Here is a 26,665-nt window from a genome sequence, read left to right as displayed (position 1 = left end):
AAGACTTCCTTGACATGTTCCACATGCTCTTCTCTTGAGTTTGAGAAGATCAAGATGTCATCCAAATACACAACCACAGAGATGTCAAGTAAATCACGGAATATTGTTCATGAAGCGCATGAACACAGCTGGGGCGTTGCTAAGGCCAAATTGCATGACTGTGGGAGCAAAGTGACCAAGGGCAGTGCAAAATGCAGCCTTCCATTCATCTCCTTCTTTGATTCTGATGTTGTGATATCCATTCCTCAAATCCAGCTTTGTGAAGATCTTAGCATGGCGCAATTTCTCAATTAGCTTGTCCTGTTGGGTAGCGCATATCTGTCCTTGATTGTGATGGCATTTAGCCGGCAATAGTCCACCACTAAGCAAAGCCTGCCATCAGCCCTTTTTACAAACATCACTGGAGCTCCTGCTGGTGAGGTGGTTGGCACAATCTTTCCAGCTGCAAGTTCTGAGTCAATGTGTTCCTTGAGTGCTTCTCTCTCTGCAGGGGTCATGGAATAGATGGGCCATAGGGAGGCTGTTTGTCTCTTCCAGTCAATAGCAATGTCGTAGGGGCAATGTTCTGGCAGTGTGGTAAAGAACTCTTCACTGAACACTTTCTGGAACTCCTGAAATTCAACAGGGAGGTTCTGGGCTCAGGGTTGATGCTGCCAGTTGTGCTTCTGTAGCTAGGCGGAGTGAAACTTTCATGGTGGTCCAATCAATGTCTGGATTAGCCAATTTGAGCCATGGGGTTCCAAGGATAAGGTTTCTGTTTCCAAGGGGAAGAGCATAGAAGATGGCGGAAAATCGCCTGTTTTGAGAGCTAAAGATTAAGCAAGCCTTGAAGCGGATAGGGTTGCGGACTTGTTTGCCATTAATGCCAATGACAGAGCGTGGGGAGTCCAATTCAATGAGTGGAATGTTGTGAGAACGGGCAAATTGGGATCAATGAAGTTAGCAGAAGATCCAGAATCAATTAGAGCGGTTTGAGTGTCTGTGATTCCTTCTATGTCTATAGTGAGCAGTGGTGATTATTGGTTTGCAGGGCTGCACAAAACAAGGGTTCTATAGACATTGAGGAAGATTAGGAAGCCTAGACACAGGGCAAGACTTCCTCAGACTTTTCCCGCTTGGGGAAGCAATTCCAGCTCTTCTACTTCTGCAGCCTTTCCTGATTCAGGCTTAGAGCGTTCTATTGTTTTGAGGCGCCATCCATTCTTGCAGTCCTCCCATTTGTGAGACTTCTCCCCACATTTGGAACATTCTCCAGCGTTTCTTCTTGCTTCCTGAATCTTCTTGGAGACAAAACTGTGAGCGCCCCTGAGCTGGGTGCTGTGGTGAGCTGGTGCTGCTGTTGCTATCTTTTCTTAGCTCCTTGTGCTTCAAACAGCGTGTCATCAATTAGACAGGCAGTAGAAATGAATTCGTCCAGCGTAGTGATGTTCTTGTGCAGGGTGTACTCAATCAGCTTGCTTCTGACTTCTGCCTTGAGCCCCTGTTGGAAGGAGGCAATGAGGGCGGGGTCTGACCATTCTAGCTTGCTGGCTATGATTCTAAACTCTGTGGCATAATTGCTTGCTGATTTCAGCTGCTTGAGCTCACGCAGGCGTGTTCTGCAATTTGTGCTGCTGGGTCGCTCCAGTTGCGCAAGAATGCTGCTTCAAAGGTATTCCAGGATTCCAAGGTTGGCTTGTCATCCCCATTCAGCAGCTTCTCTAGATAGATCTGTCCCCACTTCTTGGGTTGTCCATCTTTTAGGTTCATGAGGACAAAGGAGATTCGACTGTGATCAGAAGGGAATGAGGAAGCATTACTAAGGAAATAGGTTTTGCAATCCAGGATAAATGATTTGGCTGCAGGGCCTTCTTGCCATCATACTTTTCAGGAGCAGGGATTTTGGATTTGCTTGGGCTGGGCCAGGAGTTTGGGACAGTCCCCTGAAGGTGCTCTGCAGTGGGACAGATAAGGCTCTGCCCATGATGGTAGCAATGTTGTGTACGTTCTTGCCTCCTTTTCTTCATTGTTTCTCCTGGTTGTGCTGATAGATATCCTTTGCTTAGGGGATTACTTGTTGCTGCTTGGGATGTGTTTGGGAGATCTACAGGTGTTGGCCTGATGTAAGGCTGCTCTGGATTGTGGTCAAGGTGTTCCTGGGTGTGTGGGATTGCCCAGGAGGTGTTTGGGTTGCTTTAGGTGGTTCTGGTGACTCCAATTTGACCCTTTTTCCTTTTGGGTCAGGCTCATCCTTGATAGGGACTAAGAAGTCCTGTTGCCTGAGCTGCCTGAGCCAGAAGGGGCCTTGGGGGTGTTGTCTATGACTGTGAAGACTCTTCTGGGAGGTGTGTGTGGATCTGTGTTGCTGGGGGCAGTCAGAAGGCGCTGAATTGTGCTCTCTACTGCTTGTGTCACATCCTGCAACATGGTTTGTTTCCAAGCATCTAGATGGCTGATAAGATGGCCTGTGTTCTTCTCCAGGAGTCTGTGGAGCGCTGGAGGTTGTGATCTGCTGCTGGCATTGTTGCCTATGAGATATCTGTGTAGGTGATCGAGTTTTGTAGCATCCTCTTGCTGCCAGAGGATTTCTGGACGGAGTTCGACCCTTGTGCAACTTGTAGGTGCGTCGGAAGGTCCTTCTAGTGTGGCTGGAGTATAAGAGGGGATGCCTGCCTTGATGCAAGTGAGGCCATTGATGATTTGCGTGATCTGGCGTCTGCCATAGCGTCTGATGCGAACTATACGCAATCTGAGGGGTGTATTGAGGTAAAAAGTTCAGGTCTTTCTGAATCAATGTAAGGATAGCCTAGTTGGCGGTGTGCAATAACCCAGTGCGCTCTGTGGCAAGGGAAAAGAGAACTGTAAGAAGTAAAGGTGGGGATGAGGACCTGAGTGATGTCCAGGTTGATAAATTGGCTACAGCCAGGAAAGAACAATTCACAATGTCACAACCAAGAGTGAGATGATTGCCTAAGAGATGTTGAGATGATTCACACAGATGAGAGAGTGGGAAATGACAAGGTGAATTGTTCTTGGGGTTTCCAAGGCAATTCACAGTCTTCTTTTATAACAAAGTGGAAAAGGGGTAGATACAATGAGAAGGGATGGTGTCCGGGCCGTATAACTTGGAAGCAAGATAGAGCATATGGCTCAGAAGCTCTACACATTGAACCGGACCAGTGCGCAGCAAGATAAGCAAGATAGAAGCACTTAGAGCAGAATAAGTCCGGGCTAAGTGCAAGAAGGGAAGAAGGAAGAGGGAAGAATACAAACATGGAAGATAGGAACTATGCAAACAGATCAGATGGATACAGATGAGTCCCCCAACAAATACACTGGGGGAGGAAGGAGGTGACAGGCAGCACATAATCATGTCAGGAGGTAAGGCTCATGACACTTTAACAGCTTATCTGCACATTTACTTTAGTGATTGACTCACTGTAAATAGCATAGGAGGTTATTTGGCGCACTAAGACCATAGGCCAGTCCCAACAGACACAGGGTAACCTATTAGTGTACTTACTGCAACCCTGTGCCCCTTGACTGTCACAGTAGTTGAGTTCAACATTGAGTATAGTGCAACAATACTGTAAGGACTGTTGTGATTGAGTGATAGTGTTTCAATCCACCATACCACCCATATTGTAGATAGCTTTATCTACAAGATCTCATAAATCCTAGATATATTTTAGGTAAACCCCATAAGTCTTAAGTCTTACTTAAGCATATATAAGTCCTATACTTATTAGGCAAATCCTATAAATCCTGTACATTAGTCAGGTAACCCTCTTACCTAAGGTACTATCCCAGAGACCTTAAGTATACATACCCTCAGTCACTTAGGCTTAAGTAACATTAGTCTAAGGTACTATACATAACCAACCACCTGCACTTGATAGTTGGTAGACTATTTGTTAGGAGTTGTTATTCCTGATAACCTAGCCTATATTGTGCATATATTCTGTGCATATCTTCTGATTCTTACTATTAGCTCTTAGTTATTCTCATATACATTTTGTATATAGTAGTTCTTTCTTACTCCTGTACTTACACAACCCTTAACAATACCCCTGTTGCCTTCCAACATTTCATGAATGACCTCTTCAGGGATCTGATTGACATGACTGTGGTCATATATCTTGACAATATTCTCTTCTTCTCAGAAGATCCCCAGGACCACCCTCATCATGTCCAACAAGTAGTATCAAGATTGATGAAGAATCAGCTATTCAGCAAGCTCTCAAATGTCATTTCCACATCACTACCATGGACTATCTAGACATTGTCATCTCCCCTGCAGGATTTCTCATGGATCAAAAGAAGGTTGAAGCAGTTACATCATGGTCAACTCCCAAAACAATCAAACAGGTCCAGGCCTTCCTGGGGTTTGTTAATTACCTGAGACAACTCATTTCAATTTCAGTTTGGTAGCATGCCCCCTTCACAACCTCACCAAGAAGGAAACAGTATGGTCCTGGGATCCCTCAGAAGAAACATTGTTTCAGGAGCTAAAAGAGCTGGTGACCAGAAGTTGTTGTATGCCAACTGTAAGGTTGGGTACATGCTGGTAGGTGAGCATGTATGGCCATACTAAACACTGTGAACAACTACCTAAAGGCTAACTGCTGCTGAAAAACTGCTTAAGGCAGTGCTAGGCTGTCTAACTATGGTGTGGGAGGGCCTCAGGCCAGTGGAGGAGGGGGTGACTACTGGACTAATGATCAGTTAAGGGTCTTATGGACTCAACTCTACTGCTGACTACTGGTAGCTGTCTGTGATGATAGACAAGGTAAAATTGACTTGGTGACTCCAAGCAATTTCCCTGCTGTATATATACACTGAGGAAACTATTTACAAATTGAGAGTCTATGGGAGAAAGAAGTTGTGTGAGAAAAGAGAAGCATGCTGTGGGCTGCACAGAAGCATGGATTGAAGGTAAGCACCCTTGGCAGAGCATCTTGGCAGGTCTTGGTGTGGCATCTTGACTTGGTAAGTGCCAAGATCATGTGACTGAACAAGTGAAGGTAACAAGTTTGTAAAAAATACTAAACATAATAGAAAAAGTAGGAGAATCTGGTGGTATATTTTGTTAGGGTGTAACAGAAGTCTAGTACTCATCCACTTGGATACAAGCCTGCTGTGTCCTAGATGTCTGTAAGGATGCCAAGGGGGTTCTGATAAGAGTTGTGTAAGTACAGGAGTAAGAAAGAACTACTATATACAAAATGTATATGAGAATAACTAAGAGCTAATAGTAAGAATCAGAAGATATGCACAGAATATATGCACAATATAGGCTAGGTTATCAGGAATAACAACTCCTAACAAATAGTCTACCAACTATCAAGTGCAGGTGGTTGGTTATGTATAGTACCTTAGACTAATGTTACTTAAGCCTAAGTGACTGAGGGTATGTATACTTAAGGTCTCTGGGATAGTACCTTAGGTAAGAGGGTTACCTGACTAATGTACAGGATTTATAGGATTTGCCTAATAAGTATAGGACTTATATATGCTTAAGTAAGACTTAAGACTTATGGGGTTTACCTAAAATATATCTAGGATTTATGAGATCTTGTAGATAAAGCTATCTACAATATGGGTGGTATGGTGGATTGAAACACTATCACTCAATCACAACAGTCCTTACAGTATTGTTGCACTATACTCAATGTTGAACTCAACTACTGTGACAGTCAAGGGGCACAGGGTTGCAGTAAGTACACTAATAGGTTACCCTGTGTCTGTTGGGACTGGCCTATGGTCTTAGTGCGCCAAATAACCTCCTATGCTATTTACAGTGAGTCAATCACTAAAGTAAATGTGCAGATAAGCTGTTAAAGGCTTGTGTGTATATGTGAATATATGAGAGTAAAAGTAGGATAAAAGTAGGATGCATTAGAAGCGTCTTCACAGGGTCCTTTTATACCCTGAGAAGGTGCACAAACAAGTATATACATGATTGATACCAAGAGGGGGTACAGGAGGTACATGCAGCAACTGAAACACTTGAGGGAGCCAATACTTTGGTACATAGTAAACAAATAACAGATCATAATATTTGCCCCAAGGCAGTGTTTACCTGTGTGGGTCCTTAGATGTCCCAAGGCTAAGTGTTTCATCCTTGGAGTAAACAGTCCCAAAGGTATAATACCACTGTATTGGGTACTTACAGTAAATAGGGCATAACTCTGCCAAATGTTGTCCATTTTGCGTGTTTGACCCAGCATTCTGGAGCGCACAAACAGGCGCACCTAAGCACAAGTGACTTAGCAGTGTGAGATGCCTGGGTGGTGGAGAAAAGGCGCATTTAGTGCATTGGTGCTTAAGCGCTGATTAAGCGCTGGAGCACTTGCCTATGCAACAGGGGGGACCCTGAATATTTCTGTGTGTAGCCACAAGATGGAATCTTGTATAATAAATACTACAAACAGGAGAAATATCACTTATTACTGTTTATCTCCTCAGCTGAATTTATATATATTTAAATGAGTGAGAAAACAGCATATATGCAAAAGGCATTGCATATTTAGGGTATTCCTGAGGTTTATGGGTTTTGTGAAGGTTGCAATTGAATAGAGGGACCTTGAAAACCTTAGTTTGCATCTTTATCATATTTTATTTACTGTAGGATTGCTTGTGTAATTAATAAAATAAGTACAGATTATGGAAGAAATGTCATATCCATAACAGGTATTGTTTAATCCAAATGGCATCACTAGGTATTTGAACAAGCTGTATTTGGTTCTAAAAGCCATTTTCCATTCATCCCCTTCTCTTATGCATATGTTATTATAGCCCCAGCAGAGATCCAATTTGGTAAAGATTCTGGCATGTTGTAGTTTTGCCATGAGATTGTTCTGCCATGGTAGGGGGTAAACATTTATGAGGGTGACATCATTCAGTTTTCTGTAGTCCACAACCAACCAAAGGGAACCATCTACCTTTTTGACAAACATTACTGGCCCTCCAGTAGGTGAGGTGCTAGGCCTGATCTTGCCCATGGCTAGTTCCTCATCTATATGAAGTTTAAGTGTTTTTGATTTGGCATCAGTCATTCCATAGATGGGTCTTGGTGACAGCTTGGCATTGGGAATTAAGTCAATGGCTATGTCATATTCCCTTTGAGGGGGAAAAGCCTTGAATTCCTCTTCTCCAAAGACCCTGGAGAATTTGTGATAGTGGGGTGGTAGACCATCCAAAGGATTCTTATCAGCTTCTTCTGATTCAATCTGGACTTGCTCTGGGAAAGCAATTGTGCCTTGATGCCAACCTATCAGGGGGGATTTTTGGGAGAGCCAGGTCCTGCCTAATATGGCTGGGGTGTCCCCAATGGGACAAACTAGGAATGGAATGGGATTGGCCATTGGCCAAGATGGCAAGTTGGACCTGGTGCCAAATGCAACCAGTCTGGGAGATAGTACCATCTAACATTCTTGTTACTTGTGGGTTTTTGAGTAGGGTTTTTGGAACTTTGAATTTTTTGACAATGGAGGGAGATATGAAATTCAAAGTAGCTCTAGAATCTATGAGGGTCCTAATTGGTTCCACTGGGTAGCTATGCATGATTAGTTCTAAATAGAGCAGTGGTTTTTTATTTGAGTCCTGAGCAAAAGATACAAATTCAAAACTAGAAATGGAGTCATGCACATCTAAAACAGGGGTCAAGGTTTTGGCAGTAATCCTCAACCTTATTCTTTTCCCAACTTGTCCTCAGCCACCTTGGTGGTCTCCTTGATGGTGGCCTTCCATCTGTAAGGGCATTGCTTGATCCCATGGCTCTTCTGACCACATTTGACACATAGGCCTGATGCCCATTGGCAATCCCTTTCCTCCAGGGTGACATAGTTGGGGTCCTCCAATAGGTGGACCTGATGAGTGGTAGTAGTGGATGTGGAAGTGGTTGAAGTGCCCAGGGTTTCAGCCTTTTTTGGGCAGTTCTTTGTTTTCACAGCATGTGTTACCAATTTTGATTGCCACAGCAAAAACAGTCTCCAGTTCCTTGGGGATGTTGTCTTTTGTGGATAGGAGTTCCTTAACTATCTGATGAAGGCCATGTGTGAACTGGGCAATATATGCCTCCTTGTTCCAATCTAATTCTGCTACAAGGTTGCAGAATTCTGTGTGTCCTGGACACAGTCACATGACCAGTACAAGTGGTTGCATGCTGGCCCAAGCCCAAATTTGGGGGGTAGCAGGTGTAATCATGGGTTGTCAGCAGAGGAATAATAGGGCTCTATGGCTTAGTGGTCAAGCTGGTTCAATTCCGGCTAGTTCTATTTTCCTCTGTTTATGACACTGTGATGTATTCTGCTGTGGAGGCCATTTGGGTGAGGGAGGCAATTTTACATGCTGCAGCTTGCTTGGCATCTGGATTAGCAAAGGCTTCCTTAAATTGAGCTCCCAGGGCTTGGATGGTCTTGAGGGTAGACCCTTTTCCCTTAATGATGTTCTTGATAAGCAGGAGGGCCCAATCAGCCACCTTGTCATCCATATGGCAGAGTATACGTACTACCATCTGCTCTTCCTTGTCAAATTGGTGGCAATGTAGGGCCACCCAGAGGAGCATCCTGTCTAGCCATTGTGTGGCCTTCCATCCCCTTGTGTCCCCCTTGTAAGGATTGGGGAGTTCCATCTAGGGACATTTTGTACTGGACTCCTTGGCAAATGGGGTAAGGGACATTAAACCCCTAGACATTGTGCAAGGCTCCTTCTTGATCCTTCTTGGCTGCTCATCCTCTGTGTCTGAGTTGTAGGTTCTGGATCTTCTGATGGGCTGGAAGGGGTCTGCAAGGCCAGGCCTAACCATTCTTGGAGTGTTGGCTTGGACCCCTTGTTGATTTGGAGGGGTGGTAGGCCCAGCTGTTGGTCCAGGCTTTGCTTGATCCTTGTTGGACACAAAGTCATTGGTTTCTTTGCATAAGGCAAGGAGCTGTGTGATGTGCTTGCCCTGGGTTTTGACTGGGTCCTGGTAGCCACAAGATAGAATCTTGTACAATGAATACTACAAGCAGGAGAAATATTACTTATTACTGTTTATCTACTCAGCTGAATATATATATTTAAATGAGTGAGAAAACAGCATATATGCAAAAGATACAGCATATTGAGGGTATTCCTGAGAGTTATAGGTTCTGCAAAGGTTGCAATTGGATAGAGGGACCTTGAAAACCCTAGTTTGCATCTTTATCTCATTTCATTTACTGTAGTATTACTTGTGTAATTAACAAAATAAGTACACATTATGGAAGAAATGTCATATCCATAACAGTAACCTATTGGTGTACTTACTGCAACCCTGTGCTCCTTGACTGTCACAGTTGTTGAGTTCAACATTGAGTATAGTGCAACAATACTGTTGTAAATTGGGGGAAAAGAGGTTGAGACTCTGGTGCTGAGCAGAGTCTGTGTTGGAGGATTCCCAATTTCCAAGCTAAGTAAAGAAGTAGCTTCTTTAGGGTTCTCTGGGTCTAGCTATCTTGAATACAATCAACTACAGATATATCCTTTCTCAGTGTAAAGTGTCTTAGTAAGTAATTCTGTAAGAGCAAGAGTACTGGCTCAGGTTCCCTTTGGCAGAGATAGTTATGTAATTTTCACTCCTAGTTGCAGGAACTAACTGGTTACTTAGTATATATCCTTCTTTAAGGATGATTGCTTTCTGTTCACTTAACCTAAGAACTCTGTATCAGGTCTACAACCTTTCCACACTATGGGTACTTGGGAGATCCACTTATACAAGTTTAAGTTATTTGAAATCTTGAGGCACAATATATCACACAGTTGAGGGGGGCAAGCCCAAACCCAAGAGTGACAGTCAACAGTAACAGTGAGGTGGAGTAAAGTGGGAAGGCACAGATATGACTAGGATGGAATGTGACTGCTCTTGGGTTGAACTGCAATTAGTTAAAAATAGAAATATCTAAATACATGACTCAGTCTATCAAGAAATGCTTGGCAGCCAATGAGCACTTAGAGTGAGTCATTAGTGTGAGTCATTCTGGTGGCAAGCAGAATGACTCATAAGCAGGATTTGCAGTGCCACTAGAAATTACCAGATAAGAAGAATCTTAGTAATCTCATGAGAGGTATGACTCAACTAAGCTAGGAATAAGGTTCATTTACCAAGTTAGAGCTAGTCATGTGATGAGCTAGATGTAAAGATATAAATATAATGATTAGTAAGGTACTTGAGCCACATAGATAGAGTCTTGTGAAGCTAATATCTCCATGAGATCTTATCGTATGAGCACGTGACAGGCAGCGTTAGAACGAGCGAAAAGAGCTCTATTGAACAATATGTAACACATACAGTCAATATGAGCGTTACATAGAGTAATGACAGGAATAATGGAAAATAAGAGACAAATGACCATTAAATCAGAAAGTCAGATATATACAGATTATTGTGGATGGTGAGCTGTGAATGAAATATTGTGTGATACATAACAAATACTGTAAGGACTGTTGTGATTAAGTGATAGTGTTTCTATCCATCATACCCCCTATATTGTAGATAGCTTTATCTACAGCAAGCCTTACTGACCTGTTGTACCTCTGGGATTCAACAACAATTCAATAAACTTTCAAGGCACACTAATTTATGACTCTTGAGATTGTATAAAATTAAATTGGTTTTGATAAGTGAGATAGGCATGACAAAATGCAGGGATAATTAAAAAAGGAATAAAGGGAAAACAAAAGCAAAAAGGGGGGTAAGACAAAAAGTAAAACATAAGGTCAAAAACAAAGAAGGAATGCTCAGTTAAGGTAATGAATCCCCTAAAGCAGTCTTATACACAATACCCCCATGTAGCAGGTACATATTTACAGCCATACAAAAACATTCAACAAAAACTAAAAGTGTCATTAGCAATAATTAGGTGTAATGAAATAGAGGGGAAAGATCATGGTGTCATGAGACCAAATGACCCTAGTGTCATGGTTTCATGAGGGATCACTGTATGCCATGACACCATGATCTTTCCCCCCTATTTTATTACACCCTTGGCTTTTGCAGAGCATGGGATCTTGTTGTAGACACAGAACAGGAGAAGTGATTTTAGTACATTTCTTCCTTTAAAGCAAAGTCCAACAAAAAACATTTTCAATTTTGTGACCTGAGTGTGAACCCAGAAGGTGCAGATAATCTAGACCTTGGAGGAACACAGTGCCTTAGTGCTTAACCCATATACCCAACACCTCTGCCATGTTACTAAGCAGTAGCACCATCTCTGCCTCAATCACATGACTGACACAAACTCATAAGTAGGGGTGCTGATGAAGCAGGGTTCTTGTTTGATACAGCATTTGATTTTCTATTGTCAATAGCACTGACTTATAAATGTAGCTAGTGTTACAAAAGTCAATTGAAAAAATCACTTGAGTTATGCAATGTTTTTCCCAATGACTGCTTGTAACTCCAAGTATATAAGGAGGGTGGTCAACCATGCTTGTCCCCAGGTGAATTACCTCTTGTCAACGCCTACAGGCATACACTGGAATCCCATTAAGTAGCATGATGCCTCTTCAATGGCATAGTATAATTATCTTGGTTGTTAATTGTAGTTACACAGGCTGTAAGTGCCAGTCCCTGTGCAGTCCCAAACAATGTCTAGGATAGTGGTTGTGGACACATGCATATACCCAGAATTTATTCCAATCTTCTCAATTTCAAACCACGTAGAACAGACAACATTTTCAATCACATGATCTCAGCACTTATACCACATGCTAACCACCAAGCTACATCTCCTCCTCTGCATACTAAACCTAAAAAGCCACCTTCACCTATGACATCACTGGTGACATGTATACATGAGTAAGGCTGCTGATGGAGCACTCTTTTTATTGGATTAGGTTTTGCATACTCTTGATTTGTAATTGTATAGCCTCTGTAATATATAAGGAGAGTAATCAACCATGGTAATCCCCAGGTTGATTACCTCTTGTTGACACCTTACTTGCCCAGGCTTTAGGCCTTGTCACTTGGCCACTAAGTAGATAGCTTCCACACTGCCTTAAGTAGGGTGTTCATTGTATGTAGATAGTTTGCCAACACCTTACAGCATATGGTCATTGTTGTATAGTTGCCCCTTGCTGCCTTAAGCAGTTTTACCTTACTCCTGTACTTGCACAGCTGCAAGTGCCAGCACCCATACTGTCCCAGACCATGTCTACAACATTCTATATCATAGATTTGACCCCACATGTACATCAGTAAAAATTACTTCCTACATGGTATTACATATCAGCTATGTAGTACTGGAACACTTGTAGACACCCCTCTTATATAGAGCATATAAGCATTTCATGTAGACTCTATGTAGAGCTATGTGGAAGGGGTCACATGGTAGGTCACATGACTTTGTCACTTCTGCAACCTCTAAGTCCCCCCTAATTCCCTGGTTTAGGTGCCTTCCCCCCCTGAAGCATGGTCACATCCCACTTAAGGGTATTTTATATTATTTAGTCTGTTGAGTGAGCAAGGGATTACATTTGGCTGGCAAGATTAGGAAGTGGGTCAAATTGGAAATTGGGTGCTTTCTGTATATGGTGGATAAAAAAGTTCAATAAACAAAACCTTACTCAAAAATCATCTTGCTCACATAGGGAGATCCTGCATATACCTAGTTTTACCTAGTTGTAGATGATAGCTCTATGTAGAGACACCTTTCTACATGGGGAAACCCTTCCCACTGATGTAGTCACCCACTGTCCTTCTTGATCTTATTTGGGGTTTTAAAATAGTTACAATTTTGATCAGCTTCTGCTGTAATTGGCTTTGTTCTTTCTCTCCACAAAGGTACACCTGGGTATTTTATGGACCATGCCCTGGGCAAAAAAGACCCCAGAAGTGTTTGATTACAACACAGTACAGCAATGACTAATCAAGTATACCTGAATTTGCAACTGACATGTAGTAGCTTTCTCCTGTGGTTGTTACGCTTAGGACTCTTAATAAAGGTTTTTTGCGTGGTCTCCTGGATCCAAATGAGCATAGGAAAGTCCAAATTGGTGAGTTATTGGCTGAGATAGAGCTGTTTCATCTTGTTTCCCTGCCTTTGTCTTACACTGTGCTTAACACTATCATTTATTGAGTATTATATATGTATAATGCCTTACAGGCTTTCTTAATATAACTTTTGCTCTTTATTTGATTGCTTTGTACACTATACATGCTACATACAACATTTTGTGTCCATGTTGGATCCCCTGACTGCCATACAGACCTGGCGCCTAAGCTGTGCTGGACCCTAGTCAGCTGTCAAAAATGTCTCTGAGGTTAGTCAGCTTTCCCATGGCTTCCCTTGCTTTAATAGATAATATCTTGTCATGAGCCTCACCTCCTGATATGACTTTGTATTGCTTGTCACTTCCTTTCCCCCCCCCCCCCCAGCATTCATCTAGGGAACTCATCTGTATCCATCTCATCTGTTTGCATAGTTCCTATCTTCCCTGTTTATGTTCTTCCCACTTCCTTGTTCCCTTCTTGCACTTAGTCCAGACTTTTCTGTTCTAAGTGCTTCTATCTTGCTTATCTTGCTGCAGACCAGCCTGGTTCACTATGTAGAGCTTCCGAGCCATTTGCTCTATTTTGCTTCCCAGTTGTGCAGCTCAGACACCAACCCTTCTTCTTATACTTACCCCCTTGCACTTTGTTACAAAAAGAAGACTGTGAATTGTCTTGGAAACCCCAAGAACAATTCACCTTGTCAATTTCCCACTCTCTCATCTGTGTGAAACGTCTCATTATCTCACAACAATCATTTCACTCTTGGTTGTGACATTGTGAATTGTTCTTTCCTGGCTGTAGCCAATTTATCAACCTGGACATCACTCAGGTCCTCATCCCCACCTTTACTTCTTACAGTTCTCTTTTCCCTTGCCACAGAGCGCACTGAGTTATTACACTGCCAACTAGGCTACCCTCACATTGATTCAGAAAGACCTGGGCTCTTTTACCTCAATACACCCCTCAGATTGCATGTAGTTTGCATCAGACGCTATGGCAGATGCCAGATCACGCAAATCATCAATGGCCTCACTTGCATTGAGGCAGGCATCCCCTATTATCACCCCAGCCACACTTGAAGGACCTTCCGACGCACCTATAAGTCGCACACAGGTCAAACTCCGTCCAGAAATACTCTGGCAGCAAGAGGATGCTACAAAACTCGATCACCTGCACAGATATCTCATAAGCAACAATGCCAGCAGCAGATCCCAACCCCCAGCACTCCACAGACTACTGGAGAAGAACACAGAGCATCTTATCAGCCATCTAGGCGCTTGGAAACAAACCATGTTGCAGGATGTTACACAAGCAGTAGAGAGCGCAATTCAGCGCCTTCTGACTGCCCCCAGCAGCACAGATCCACACACACCTCCCAGAAGAGTCTTCACAGTCATAGACAACACCCCCAAGGCCCCTTCTGGCTCAGGCAGCTCAGGCAACAAGGACTTCTTAGTCCCTATCAAGGATGAATCTGACCCAAAGGGAAAAGGGGTCAAATTGGAGTCACAAGAGCCTAAAACAACCCTAAACACCTCCCAGACAATCCCACACACCCAGGAACACCTTGACCCCAACCCAGAGCAGCCCTTCACCAGACCAACAGCTGCAGATCTCCCAAGCACACCTCAAGCAGCAACAAGTAGTCCCCTAAGCAAAGAATATCTATCAGCTCAACCAGGACAAACAGATGAAGAAAAGGAGGCAAGAATGCTACACAACATTGCTACCATCATGGTCAGAGCCTTATCTGTCCCACTTCAGAGCACCTTCAGGGGACTGTCCCAAACTCCTGGCCCAGCCCAAGCGAAATCCAAAATCCCTGCTCCTGAGAAGTATGATGGCAAGAAGGGCCCTGCAGCCAAATCATTTATCCTGGATTGCAAAACCTACTTCCTTAGCAATGCTTCCTCATTCCCTTCTGATCACAGTTGAATCTCCTTTGTCCTCATGAACTTAAAGGATGGGCAACCCAAGAAGTGGGGACAGATCTACTTAGAGAAGCTGCTGAATGGGGATGACAAGCCAACCTTGGAATCCTGGAATACCTTTGAAGCAGCATTCTTGCGCAACTGGAGCAATCCAGCAGCAGCACAAATTGCAGAACAACACCTGCATAATCTCAAGCAGCTGAAATGGGCAAGCAACCATGCCACAGAGTTTAGAATCATAGCCAGCAAACTAGAATGGTCAGACCCTGCCCTCATTGCCTCCTTCCGCCAGGGACTCAAGGCAGAAGTCAGAAGCAAGCTGATTGAGTACACCCTGCACAAGAACATCACTGCACTGGATGGGTTTATCTCCACTGCCTGTCTAATTGATGACACGCTGTTTGAAGCACGCAAGGAGCTAAGAAAAGATAGCAACAGCAGCACCAGCTCACCACAACGCCCGGCTCAAGGGCGCTCAAGCAATTTTGTTTCCAAGAAGGTTCAGGAAGCAAGAAGAAACGCTGGAGAATGTTCCAAGTGTGGGGAAAAGTCTCACAAATGGGAGGACTGCAAGAATGGATGGCGCCTCAAAACAATAGAACGCTCTAAGCCTGAATCAGGAAAGGCTGCAGAAGTAGAAGAGCTGGAATCACTTCCCCAAGCGGGAAAAGTCTAAGGAAGTCTTGCCCTGTGTCTAGGCTTCCTGAATCTCCCTCAATGTCTATAGAACCCTTGTTTGTGCAGCCCTGCAAACCAATAAATCACCACTGCTCACTATAGACATAGAGGGAATCACAGACACTCAAACTGCTCTAATTGATTCTGGATCTTCTGCCAACTTCACTGATCCCCAATTTGCCCATTCTCACAACATTCCACTCACTGAATTGGATTCCCCACGCTCTGTCATTGGCATTGATGGCAAACAAGTCCGCAACCCTATCCGCTTCAAGGCTTGGCTAGTCTTTAGCTCTCAAAACAGGCAATTTTCCGCCATCTTCTATGCTCTTCCGCTTGGAAACAGAAACCTTATCCATGGAACCCCCTGGCTTGAATTGGCTAATCCAGACATTGATTGGACCACCATGAAAGTTTTACTCCGCCTAGCTACAGCACAAGCTGGCAACATCAACCCTGAGCCTCAGAATCTTCCTGTTGAATTCCAGGAGTTCCAGAAAGTTGTCACAACCAAGAGTGAAATGACTGCTGTGAGATAATGAGACCATTCACACAGATGAGAGAGTGGGAAATCAACAAGGTGAATTGTTCTTGGGGTTTCCAAGCCAATTCACAATCTTCTTTTATAACAAAAGTGAAAGGGGGTAAATACAAGGAGAAGGGACAGGGTCCGGGCCGTACAACTTGGAGGCAAGATGGAGCATATGGCTCAGAAGCTTTACACATTGAACCGGGCCGGTGCGCAGCAAGATAAGCGAGATAGAAGCACTTAGAGTGGAATAAGTCCGGGCTAAGTGCATGAAGGGAACAAGGAAGAGGGAAGAACATAAACATGGAAGATAGGAACTATGCAAACAGATGAGATGGATACAGATGAGTCCCCCAGACGAATACACTGGGGGGAGAGAGGAGGTGACAGGCAGCACATAATCATGTCAGGAGGTGAGGCTCATGACATTGCCCCCCCCTCAAAAGCCCTTAGGCAGTGACAAAGGGCTGCTTATATCCATTCAGAACAATCAATAGCTAGTAACTCCTCAAACTAAACAGCTCCTCATTCTCATTGCCATCAAATGTTTCCACATTCCTTCTTATCTCCTCATTGCTCCATCCTAGGTAGCTCTGAGGCTCCCATTGTGTTTCTCTCACTGGGGACAAGTATCCTGGGGCCCAGCAGGTGTCTGGCATGCTGGAGAACAGGGGGAAGGGCAAGGGTGCTGGTACATGCGCCTCTGATGGCCTGGGAGTGTCTGGGCGTGCTGAAGGGGTCACTGGCGTTGCTGGCCTGCTTGTGTAGGCTGGTGGGTCTGCTGGGTAAAGCAGAATGAGGTTCTGCATTGCCTGGGTCAGCTCTCTTGCAGATGGAGGTGTGGAGACTGTAGGGGGTGGGGTAGCAAACCCATGACAATGCCATTGTGCCAGATCCCTGAAAGCACCTGGATGGGAGGCAATGAAGTGCCACCAGCGGTATACTTGCTTTCCATACAGTGTATCTGGTCCTTCTTATCCCCTGGGTCAAGCCAATAGAGGAATCCCCACTTGAGGTGCTTGTACACGCTGCGCTTGAAGAACCTGACCTTGTTGCAACTGCTGGCACTCATCAGAGCGTGAATTATGTTGGCAGAGCTGTCTAGGTGTGCTCTCATCTCCTCTGGGCCGTTCATGATGTAGCAATTGATGTTGAGGCAAGGGTTGTAAGCCAAGGCGTCAATGGAGCTGAAGATGGGCATGCTGGGATAGTGGGGAGCGCAAGAAGAGCTTAGCAGGGCGAGTTTTGGCAGTGAGAGCTTGTAAAGTGACAAAGCGGGCAGTTTTTGACTTGCTGAGTTGTTTGACCATCTAGCCTCTTTTAACTTTGTGCGCATTTACAGGGATGGGGTTGTTGGCGGCCAGGGCATCTGGATAATTAGCAAAGAAGTTGCGCAATTTGTCCTTGCAATGCTGTAGATCCTTGGCTGGTTCCCATGTGTCCTCATGGGGCGCATATCCTTTCCATCTCACCCTGTACTTCCAGATTCCGTCTTCTGCTGCCCAATCTACAAATTTGTCTACTTCGTACTCTTCTTCTCCTTCTGCTGTGATCACAGGCGGCGGAAGAGTGAATGTGCAATCAAACTCTGTGTCTTGTTTGAAAGCAGACAACAAGCTGACATGGAACGCATCATGAATTCTCATGGTCTCAGGGAGAGCCAGGCGATAGGCGTGAGAGCCCACTCTTTCTATAACAGGGAAAGGGCCATATTGTTTGTGGTCTAGCTTTTCATTGGGGCGCTGCAACGTGATATTGGAAGCCAGAAGCCAAACTTTGTCTCCTGGTTGAAACTCAGGAGGTAGTTTCCCTGTGTCTGTCTGTTTGTAGCGCTCCTGAGCCCATTTGATTGATGCCTGTACTTCCTGAATTGTCTCAGCCAGTTGCTTGGCTCTGTCATCAGCAATAGGTGATCCAGTGGGTTCCAGGAGTGGTGAAATGACAGGAGAACGTCCATACACAATCTCAAAGGGCGATTTGCCCGTTGCTTTGCTTCTGGCATTGTTGTGAGCAAATTCAGCCAGTGGGAGCCAATCAACCCAATCAGACTGTCTATGATTAATGAAGGGACGTAGGTAAGCCTCTAGCCATTGGTTCTTGATCTCAGTTTGCCCATCAGATTGTGGGTGGTAAGCAGTAGAGAAACTAGGAGTGATTTGCAGAGATTTGTACAGTGCCTTGAGGAATTTGGAGTTGAATGTAGTCCCTCTGTCAGACACAGTGTGCTTGGAAGTGCCATGTAGCTTCCAGACATGCTCCAGGAACATCTGAGCAACATCCTCAGCAGTAGCAGTTTCTTTGCAGGGAATCAGGTGCATCATCTTTGAGAAGCGGTCTACAACCACCAGGATGCTGTCATAACCCTTACACTTGGGAAACTTGACAATGAAATCATATGAGATGTCTTCCCAGGGACCTGCAGGGACAGAAAGCGGGTCGAGAGCATAGTTGTGTGCATGACCCTTGCTTCCTTGGCAGATTTCACAAGACTCCACATAGCGGTTGACTTGGAACTTCATTGCTGGCCAGTAGTAGTGACAACTGATTAACTCTAGAGTTTGTGCTCTTCCTTGGTGACCAGAAGCAGGAGAATCATGGAAGTGAGATAAGAGTTGCTGTTTGGTCTCAGGTTCATCTGGCACAACTACTCTTCCTTGATACAGAAGTAGACCCTTCTGAATTGTATAGTCCTTGAACTTCTGTGCAACGCTGTGGGGCACGGATTTAGGATCTGATACAGCTAGCAAGATTGTGTCAAGACTAGGGTCTTCCTGGGTAGCTTCCTTGATTTGATCCAACAAGGACAGATCTATGTGTGCTGAAAATGCCTCAAAGTGAGATTCTGGAATCATAACTTGTGGAGATGGTTCTAAGTCCATGTGATCTGGTCGTCTTGACAGGGCGTCAGGTTTCTGTGACTGCTTCCCAGGTCAATAAGCAATGACAAAGTTGTAAGACGCCAGCATGAGATGCCAGCGCGCATGACACCTGTTGAAGGTTCTAGCTGATTTCCAGTACTCCAGATTCTTGTGATCAGTTAACACAGTGATTGGCTGCTCAGTTCCTTCCAGGAAGATTCTCCAGTGCTCAAATGCACGATTAATGGCAAGTAGCTCCTTATCATGTGTGTCATAGTGTCACAACCCTCTAACATATACCATTAGATTTGCACGATTTTTCTGATATTTTTACTATTTTTTCCGATCCGATTATCTCATGTTTTCTAGTCACGTGAGCTCGGCGTTTATTATGCCAAGATGCCACGCCAAGATGCCGTGCCAAGGGCGCTTAGGAGAAATCCACGCTTCTACGCAGCCCGCAGCTCTCTTCTTATTTACATTATGTACTTCTCTTTCTCACACACACAGACCATGTAGATAGCGCCCCTTGTCTATATATACAGCAGGAAAATTGCTTGGAGACACCAAGTTGATTTTACCTTGTCTCATACCATTGAGGAGGATCCCCAGCCAGCTAAGCAGCCAGCCCCCAGTAGTTCAGAAGTTAACCCCCCTTCACTTGCGCTAACCACACCTCCCAGGCTAAGCCCCCTCTGCTATCAGAACCCAGCAGAAGTCCGCCTTACAGTGGCAGTAGTATAGCCTTAGGTAGTCAGTGGATTAGCTTTGTCTGTAGTAGTACAGCCTTAAGCGCCCGCCCCACTAGGGAGTACCCACATTACAGTGGTGTACAACACATAGTTCAGCTCAGCAGGTGAAAAACTGGCTGACATGAATGCAACAGGATATAGATGACCATCTTCCTTTCTCTGAGATAGTACAGCACCCATGGCTGCTCCAGAAGCGTCTGTTTCCAAGGTGTAAGGTTTAGATTCATCAGGGTGAGCTAGAACAGGCTCCTTGCAAATCTCAGCCTTGATTGCGTCAAATGCAGCCTTCTGTTCTACTAGCCAGATCCATGGTTGCTCCTTCTGAGTAAGGATATTCAGAGGGTGTGCTAAGCAAGAGAAGTTGGGAACAAAGCAACGGTAGAAGTTTGCAAAACCTAGGAATGATTGCACCTGTTTCACATTTTGGGGTTCAGGCCAATCCATGATTGCTTGCACCTTGTCCTTCTCCATGGAGATGCCCTTAGGAGTAATCACAAGACCAATGTAGGTGACTTCTGTGACAAAGAAGTAGCATTTGGCAGGGTTGCAGAATAAATTATGCTTCAGCAAGCAAGATAAGACTTCCTTGACATGTTCCACATGCTCTTCTCTTGAGTTTGAGAAGATCAAGATATCATCCAAATACACAACCACAGAGATGTCAAGTAAATCATGGAATATGTTGTTCATGAAGCGCATGAACACAGCTGGGGCGTTGCTAAGGCCAAATTGCATGACTGTGGGAGCAAAGTGACCAAGGGCAGTGCAAAATGCAGCCTTCCATTCATCTCCTTCCTTGATTCTGATGTTGTGATATCCATTCCTCAAATCTAGCTTTGTGAAGATCTTAGCATGGCGCAATTTCTCAATTAGCTTGTCCTGTCTGGGTAGTGCATATCTGTCCTTGATTGTGATGGCATTTAGCCGGCAATAGTCCACCACTAAGCAAAGCCTGCCATCAGCCCTTTTTACAAACATCACTGGAGCTCCTGCTGGTGAGGTGGTTGGCACAATCTTCCCAGCTGCAAGTTCTGAATCAATGTGTTCCTTGAGTGCTTCTCTCTCTGCAGGGGTCATAGAATAGATAGGGCCATAGGGAGGCTGTTTGTCTTCTTCCAGGTCAATAGCAATGTCATAGGGGCAATGTTCTGGCAGTGTGGTAAAGAACTCTTCACTGAACACTTTCTGGAACTCCTGGAATTCAACAGGGAGGTTCTGGGGCTCAGGATTGATGCTGCCAGCTCGTGCTTCTGTAGCTAAGCGGAGTGAAACTTTCATAGTGGTCCAATCAATGTCTGGATTAGCCAATCTGAGCCATGGGGTTCCAAGGATAAGGTTTCTGTTTCCAAGGGGAAGAGCATAGAAGATGGCGGAAAATCGCCTGTTTTGAGAGCTAAAGACTAACCAAGCCTTGAAACAGATAGGGTTGCGGACTTGTTTGCCATTAATGCCAATGACAGAGCATGGGGAATCCAATTCAATGAGTGGAATGTTGTGAGAACGGGCAAATTGGGGATCAATGAAGTTAGCAGGGGGACCAGAATCAATTAGAGCAGTTTGAGTGTCTGTGATTCCCTCTATGTCTATAGTGAGCAGTGGTGATCTATTGGTTTGCAGGGCTGCACAAAACAAGGGTTCTATAGACATTGAGGGAGATTCAGGAAGCCTAGACACAGGGCAAGACTTCCTCAGACTTTTCCCACTTGGGGAAGTGATTCCAGCTCTTCTACTTCTGCAGCCTTCCCTGATTCAGGCTTAGAGCATTCTATTGTTTTGAGGTGCCATCCATTCTTGCAGTCCTCCCATTTGTGAGACTTCTCCCCACACTTGGAACATTCTCCAGCGTTTCTTCTTGCTTCCTGAACCTTCTTGGAAACAAAATTGCTTGAGCGCCCTTGAGCAGGGCGTTGTGGTGAGCTGGTGCTGCTGTTGCTATCTTTTCTTAGCTCCTTGCGTGCTTCAAACAGCGTGTCATCAATTAGACAGGCAGTGGAGATATACTCGTCCAGTGCAGTGATGTTCTTGTGCAGGGTGTACTCAATTAGCTTGCCTCTGACTTCTGCCTTGAGCCCCTGGCGGAAGGAGGCAATGAGGGCAGGGTCTGACCATTCTAGTTTGCTGGCTATGATTCTAAACTCTGTGGCATATTTGCTTGCTGATTTCAGCTGCTTGAGCTTGCGCAGGCGTTGTTCTACAATTTGTGCTGCTGCTGGATTGCTCCAGTTGCGCAAGAATGCTGCTTCAAAGGTATTCCAGGATTCCAAGGTTGGCTTGTCATCCCCATTCAGCAGCTTCTCTAAGTAGATCTGTCCCCACTTCTTGGGTTGCCCATCCTTTAAGTTCATGAGGACAAAGGAGATTCAACTGTGATCAGAAGGGAATGAGGAAGCATTGCTAAGGAAGTAGGTTTTGCAATCCAGGATAAATGATTTGGCTGCAGGGCCCTTCTTGCCATCATACTTCTCAGGAGCAGGGATTTTGGATTTCGCTTGGACTGGACCAGGAGTTTGGGACAGTCCCCTGAAGGTGCTCTGCAGTGGGACAGATAAGGCTCTGCCCATGATGGTAGCAATGTTGTGTAGCGTTCTTGCCTCCTTTTCTTCATCTGTTTCTCCTGGTTGCGCTGATAGATATCCTTTGCTTAGGGGATTAATTGTTGCTGCTTGAGATGTGCTTGGGAGATCTACAGGCGTTGGTCTGGTGAAGGGCTGCTCTGGGTTGAGGTCAAGGTGTTTCTGGGTGTGTGGGATTGCCCAGGAGGTGTGTGGGGTTGTTTTAGGTGGTTCTGGTGACTCCAGTTTGACCCTTTCTCCTTTTGGGTCAGGCTCATCCTTGATAGGGACTAAGAAGTCCTTGTTGCCTGAGCTGCCTGAGCCAGAAGGGGCCTTGGGGGTGTTGTCTATGACTGTGAAGACTCTTCTGGGAGGTGTGTGTGGATCTGTGCTGCTGGGGGCAGTCAGAAGGCGCTGAATTGCGCTCTCTACTGCTTGTGTAACGTCCTGCAACATGGTTTGTTTCCAAGCATCTAGATGGCTGATAAGGTGCCCTGTGTTCTTCTCCAGTAGTCTGTGGAGCGCTGGGGGTTGAGATCTGCTGCTGGCATTGTCGCCTATGAGATATCTGTGCAGGTGATTGAGTTTTGTAGCATCCTCTTGCTGCCAGAGGATTTCTGGACGGAGTTTGACCCTTGTGCAACTTATAGGTGCGTTGCAAGGTCCTTCTAGTGTGGCTGGAGTGATAAGAGGGGATGCCTGCCTCAATGCAAGTGAGGCCATTGATGATTTGCGTTATCTGGCATCTGCCATAGCGTCTGATGCAAACTACATGCAATCTGAGGGATGTATTGAGGTAAAAGAGTTCAGGTCTTTCTGAATCAATGTGAGGATAGCCTAGTTGGTGGTGTGCAATAACCCAGTGCGCCCCATGGCAAGGGAAAAGAGAACTGTAAGAAGTAAAGGTGGGGATGAGGACCTGAGTGATGTCCAGGTTGATAAATTGGCTACAGCCAGGAAAGAACAATTCACAATGTCACAACCAAGAGTGGAATGACTGCTATGAGATATTGGGACAATTCACACAGATGAGGGAGTGGGAAATTGACAAGGTGAATTGTTCTTGGGGTTTCCAAGCCAATTCACAGTCTTCTTTTATAACAAAAGTGAAAGGGGGTAAATACAAGGAGGAGGGACAGTGTCTGGGCCGCACAACTTGGAAGCATGATGGAGCATATGGCTCAGAAGCTCTACACATTGAACCGGGCCGGTGTGCAGCAAGATAAGCAAGATAGAAGCACTTAGAGCGGAGTAAGTCCAGGCTAAGTGCAAGAAGGGAACAAGGAAGAGGGAAGAACATAAACAGGGAAGATAGGAACTATGCAAACAGATGAGATGGATACAGATGAGTCCCCCAGATGAATACCCTGGGGGGAGGGAGGTGACAGCACATAATTATGTCAGGTGAGGCTCATGACAGTTCTGCTAGCCCTTTTGCAGATACCTTCTTAGTTGTTGGGATAAAATGCCCAAGCTTAGAGAACAAATCTATAACCACCAGTACGGCGTTGTACCCTTGTGACTTAGGGAAACCAGTGATGAAGTTGTATGAGATGGTATGGAAGGGGAACAGGGGAACTTCCAGGGGTTTCAAAGCAATGGTGGGAGCATGAGCACATTGATTGGCCTGGCAGGTGGGGCAACACCAACTTCTTTGGCTGAGGACTTCATTCCTGGCCACCAGTAATTCCAGCTCAGGAGTTTGAGGGTTCTCTGTTGACCTGGATGTCCCACCAGAGGTGAGTTGTGGAATTCCTTCAGTAGTTGTTCTTTGAGGGGTTCTGAGTCAGGGACTACCAATTTTCCACGGTACCATAGAAGGTCTTCCTCCCAATTGTAATTCCTGTGAGCTTTCCAAATTGAGGGAGGGGCATTGTCTGCATCTTCTGTTAGGAAACTGATGATGGCATTGAGGGAAGGGTCCTCCCTTAATTTGGAGCAAATTTCTGTGACGATTTCAAGCTCTTCTTCCAACATGTTGGCAAATACTTCTGAGGGGAGCATGATTTCTGGTTCCTGGGGTGTGTCTGTGTAATCTGACCTTCTGGACAGGGCATCTGATTTTCCCAACTGTTTCCCTGGGCAGTAGTGTATTTCAAAATTGAAATCACTCAAGAATACGCGCCAACAGGCATGCCTCCAATTAAATGTCTGTGCCTGCATCCAGTATTCCAAATTCCTGTGGTTGGTGAAAACTTGAATTGGCTTATGCATGGCTTCCAAGAAGATGTGCCATTCCTCCAGGGCTTTGATGATGGCCAGCAACTCCTTGTTGTAGGTATTGTAACTTGCCTCAGCTCCTGAAAACAACTTGGATATGTACGCAATTGGGTGCAGACAGTTATCCTCCCCTTGTTGACTAAGGATTGTTCCCATGGCTACTCCTGACACGTCTGTTTCTAGGTAGTAAGGTAGTTCCAGGTTTGAGTGGATCAAGACTGGTGATCTTGTGACAAGGGACTTTGGAATGCTTCCTCCTCTTTAGGTCCCTATAACCAAGGGGAATCCTTTTTGGTGAGGTTATGCAAGGGTTGAGCCACTGAACTGAAATTAGGAATGAACTGGCAGAGGTAATTCACAAATCCTAGGAAAGCCTGGACCTGTTTGACTGTCTTCAGCTGTGGCCTTGATGTAACTGCTTTGATCTTCTTTTGATCCATGGAGAAGCTGGCTGGGGAGATGACAATACCAAGGTAGTCAACCATTGTAACATGGAAATGGCACTTGGAGAGTTTGCAAAATAGCTGATTCTTCATTAGCCTGGAAAGGACTTCCCTTATGTGGGTAGGGTGCTCCTCTGGTTTCTCCAAAAAAATCAAGATGTTGTCCAAGTAGATTACCACCATCACGTCAATTAGGTCCTGGAACAGATTGTTCATACAATGTTGAAAGGCTGCAGGTGCATTAGTCAGACCAAAGGGCATTACCAAGTACTCAAAGAGCCCATATTTGGTTCTGAAGGCAGTCTTCTCATCACCTTCCTTGATGCGCACATTGTTGTATCCCCACCTTAGGTCTAATTTGGTAAACATCTTGGCATGACATAGTTTAGCCATGAGGTCATCTTGTTGTGGCAAGGGGTAAATGCTTTTGTGTGTGATGTCATTCAATTTCTGGTAATCAACAACCAACCTAAGGGATCCATCAGCTTTCTTGACAAACATCACAGGAGTGCCTGCAGATGAGGTACTGGGGCGGATTTTGCCCATGGCTAGTTCCTCATCAATGTGTTGCTTGAGTGCCTTAGATTCTGCATCAGTCATGCCATAGATAGGTCCAGGTGAGAGTTTGGTGTTGGGAATAAGGTCAATTGCAATGTTGTACTCCCTATGTGGGGGGAGGACCTTAAATTCCTCTTCACCAAAGACCTTGGCAAATTTGTGGTACTGAGCAGGTAGGTCAGCCAGTGGGTCCAAGTCTGCTTCTTCCTCAGAGGCAATCTGAACTTGTTCAGGGAATGTGACTAATCCCTGTTGCTAGTCAATGAGGGGAGCTTCTGCTGTGAGCCAAGTCATGCCTAGGATTGCCAGTGTGTTGCCAATAGGACAAACTAGAAAGGGGATAGAGTGTGAATGGCCATTGGCTGAGACTGCAAGTTGAACCTGATGCCAAATGCAACCAGTCTGGGATATAGTACCATCTAGCATTCTCACAACTTGTGGATTTTCAAGTTGGGTTTTTGGGATTTTGTATTTTTCTACAATTGATGGAGAGATGAAATTCAAAGTGGCCCCTGAATCTATGAGGGTTTTCAAGGGTTCTGCCAGGAAATTCTGGACATAAAGATTGATAAAGAGTAACAGTTTTTTATTCAAGTCTAAGGCAAGAGATACAAATTCAATACTATCTAAATTGTCCATTTTTTGAGTCAGGGGCTTGGCAGCAGTCCTTGACTTCAATCTTTTCCTGACTCAGCATCCTTGGCCACCTTGGCTGTCTCCTTGATTGTAGCCTTCCATCCATTAGGGCATTGTTTGATGCCATGCCCCTTCTGACTGCATTTGATGCAGAGGCCAGCAGCACAGCAATGGTCTTGTTCCTCCAGGGTGATGTAATTTGGGTCCTTGGATAGGCAAACCCTGCTAGTGGTGGTGGAAGTGGAGGTGGCCATGGTGGCTGGGGACTTAGCAGGCTGCTTTTTGGGACAATTTTCCTTGTTTTTGCAGTGGGTGTTGTCAATTTTAATGGAAGCCGCAAAAATGGCTTCTGTCAGAGCCAACAACTACCAAAGGGTAATCCTAACAAGCTATTGCCTAATATAGGACTTATCAGCTAGTAGGGCCTAACAATGCTTGGGGGCAATGCCAGGAAAGGGGTAGGACAAGACCTGATATAGTAAAGTGCACTATGCTGTAAAGACAGCAGGGCTAA

General features: G+C 45.0%; 12 protein-coding genes across 12 annotated transcripts; 1 reads left to right on the top strand and 11 right to left on the bottom strand.

Annotated features, from left to right (window-relative positions):
* Positions 1 to 93: 93 nt before the first annotated feature.
* Positions 94 to 693, bottom strand: RhiXN_10439 (Retrotransposable element Tf2 protein; the record flags this gene model as incomplete). Its single annotated transcript, XM_043330255.1, has 3 exons — positions 94 to 361; positions 397 to 632; positions 688 to 693. The coding sequence occupies 3 exons, from the start codon at positions 691 to 693 to the stop codon at positions 94 to 96; spliced, it is 510 nt and encodes a 169-aa protein (XP_043184352.1).
* A 407-nt stretch (positions 694 to 1,100) lies between these two features.
* On the bottom strand, positions 1,101 to 1,749 carry RhiXN_10438 (Retrotransposon-derived protein PEG10; the record flags this gene model as incomplete). The annotated part of the gene is made up of 3 exons (XM_043330254.1): positions 1,101 to 1,342; positions 1,393 to 1,522; positions 1,588 to 1,749. 3 exons carry the CDS (start codon positions 1,747 to 1,749, stop codon positions 1,101 to 1,103), a joined length of 534 nt encoding a protein of 177 aa, XP_043184351.1.
* A 334-nt stretch (positions 1,750 to 2,083) lies between these two features.
* On the bottom strand, positions 2,084 to 4,101 carry RhiXN_10437 (Retrotransposon-derived protein PEG10; the record flags this gene model as incomplete). The annotated part of the gene is made up of 3 exons (XM_043330253.1): positions 2,084 to 2,344; positions 2,395 to 2,728; positions 4,031 to 4,101. 3 exons carry the CDS (start codon positions 4,099 to 4,101, stop codon positions 2,084 to 2,086), a joined length of 666 nt encoding a protein of 221 aa, XP_043184350.1.
* Positions 4,102 to 6,771: 2,670 nt separating this feature from the next.
* On the bottom strand, positions 6,772 to 7,545 carry RhiXN_10436 (uncharacterized protein; the record flags this gene model as incomplete). The annotated part of the gene is made up of 3 exons (XM_043330252.1): positions 6,772 to 6,839; positions 6,917 to 7,252; positions 7,323 to 7,545. 3 exons carry the CDS (start codon positions 7,543 to 7,545, stop codon positions 6,772 to 6,774), a joined length of 627 nt encoding a protein of 208 aa, XP_043184349.1.
* Positions 7,546 to 7,670: 125 nt separating this feature from the next.
* Positions 7,671 to 8,886, bottom strand: RhiXN_10435 (Retrotransposon-derived protein PEG10; the record flags this gene model as incomplete). Its single annotated transcript, XM_043330251.1, has 5 exons — positions 7,671 to 7,904; positions 7,960 to 8,081; positions 8,329 to 8,431; positions 8,492 to 8,614; positions 8,668 to 8,886. 5 exons carry the CDS (start codon positions 8,884 to 8,886, stop codon positions 7,671 to 7,673), a joined length of 801 nt encoding a protein of 266 aa, XP_043184348.1.
* A 5,101-nt stretch (positions 8,887 to 13,987) lies between these two features.
* RhiXN_10434 (Retrotransposon-derived protein PEG10) lies at positions 13,988 to 16,142 on the top strand (the record flags this gene model as incomplete). The annotated part of the gene is made up of 4 exons (XM_043330250.1): positions 13,988 to 14,924; positions 14,994 to 15,595; positions 15,653 to 15,659; positions 15,706 to 16,142. 4 exons carry the CDS (start codon positions 13,988 to 13,990, stop codon positions 16,140 to 16,142), a joined length of 1,983 nt encoding a protein of 660 aa, XP_043184347.1.
* A 487-nt stretch (positions 16,143 to 16,629) lies between these two features.
* On the bottom strand, positions 16,630 to 17,333 carry RhiXN_10433 (uncharacterized protein; the record flags this gene model as incomplete). Its single annotated transcript, XM_043330249.1, has 2 exons — positions 16,630 to 17,039; positions 17,090 to 17,333. 2 exons carry the CDS (start codon positions 17,331 to 17,333, stop codon positions 16,630 to 16,632), a joined length of 654 nt encoding a protein of 217 aa, XP_043184346.1.
* A 109-nt stretch (positions 17,334 to 17,442) lies between these two features.
* RhiXN_10432 (Retrotransposable element Tf2 protein) lies at positions 17,443 to 19,011 on the bottom strand (the record flags this gene model as incomplete). The annotated part of the gene is made up of 1 exon (XM_043330248.1): positions 17,443 to 19,011. One exon carries the CDS (start codon positions 19,009 to 19,011, stop codon positions 17,443 to 17,445), a length of 1,569 nt encoding a protein of 522 aa, XP_043184345.1.
* Positions 19,012 to 19,778: 767 nt separating this feature from the next.
* RhiXN_10431 (Retrotransposable element Tf2 protein) lies at positions 19,779 to 21,389 on the bottom strand (the record flags this gene model as incomplete). Its single annotated transcript, XM_043330247.1, has 1 exon — positions 19,779 to 21,389. One exon carries the CDS (start codon positions 21,387 to 21,389, stop codon positions 19,779 to 19,781), a length of 1,611 nt encoding a protein of 536 aa, XP_043184344.1.
* A 41-nt stretch (positions 21,390 to 21,430) lies between these two features.
* RhiXN_10430 (Retrotransposon-derived protein PEG10) lies at positions 21,431 to 23,017 on the bottom strand (the record flags this gene model as incomplete). The annotated part of the gene is made up of 2 exons (XM_043330246.1): positions 21,431 to 22,038; positions 22,108 to 23,017. The coding sequence occupies 2 exons, from the start codon at positions 23,015 to 23,017 to the stop codon at positions 21,431 to 21,433; spliced, it is 1,518 nt and encodes a 505-aa protein (XP_043184343.1).
* Positions 23,018 to 23,884: 867 nt separating this feature from the next.
* RhiXN_10429 (Retrotransposable element Tf2 protein) lies at positions 23,885 to 24,670 on the bottom strand (the record flags this gene model as incomplete). Its single annotated transcript, XM_043330245.1, has 1 exon — positions 23,885 to 24,670. The coding sequence occupies one exon, from the start codon at positions 24,668 to 24,670 to the stop codon at positions 23,885 to 23,887; it is 786 nt and encodes a 261-aa protein (XP_043184342.1).
* A 113-nt stretch (positions 24,671 to 24,783) lies between these two features.
* On the bottom strand, positions 24,784 to 26,405 carry RhiXN_10428 (Retrotransposable element Tf2 protein; the record flags this gene model as incomplete). The annotated part of the gene is made up of 3 exons (XM_043330244.1): positions 24,784 to 25,770; positions 25,846 to 26,137; positions 26,206 to 26,405. The coding sequence occupies 3 exons, from the start codon at positions 26,403 to 26,405 to the stop codon at positions 24,784 to 24,786; spliced, it is 1,479 nt and encodes a 492-aa protein (XP_043184341.1).
* Positions 26,406 to 26,665: the final 260 nt, after the last annotated feature.

Source organism: Rhizoctonia solani, chromosome 11 (assembly GCF_016906535.1).
Source record: "Rhizoctonia solani chromosome 11, complete sequence".
NCBI classification, from domain to species: domain Eukaryota; kingdom Fungi; phylum Basidiomycota; class Agaricomycetes; order Cantharellales; family Ceratobasidiaceae; genus Rhizoctonia; species Rhizoctonia solani.
The sequence above is the reverse complement of the archived record's forward strand: the minus strand, read 5'-3'. Positions and strand labels throughout refer to the sequence as shown.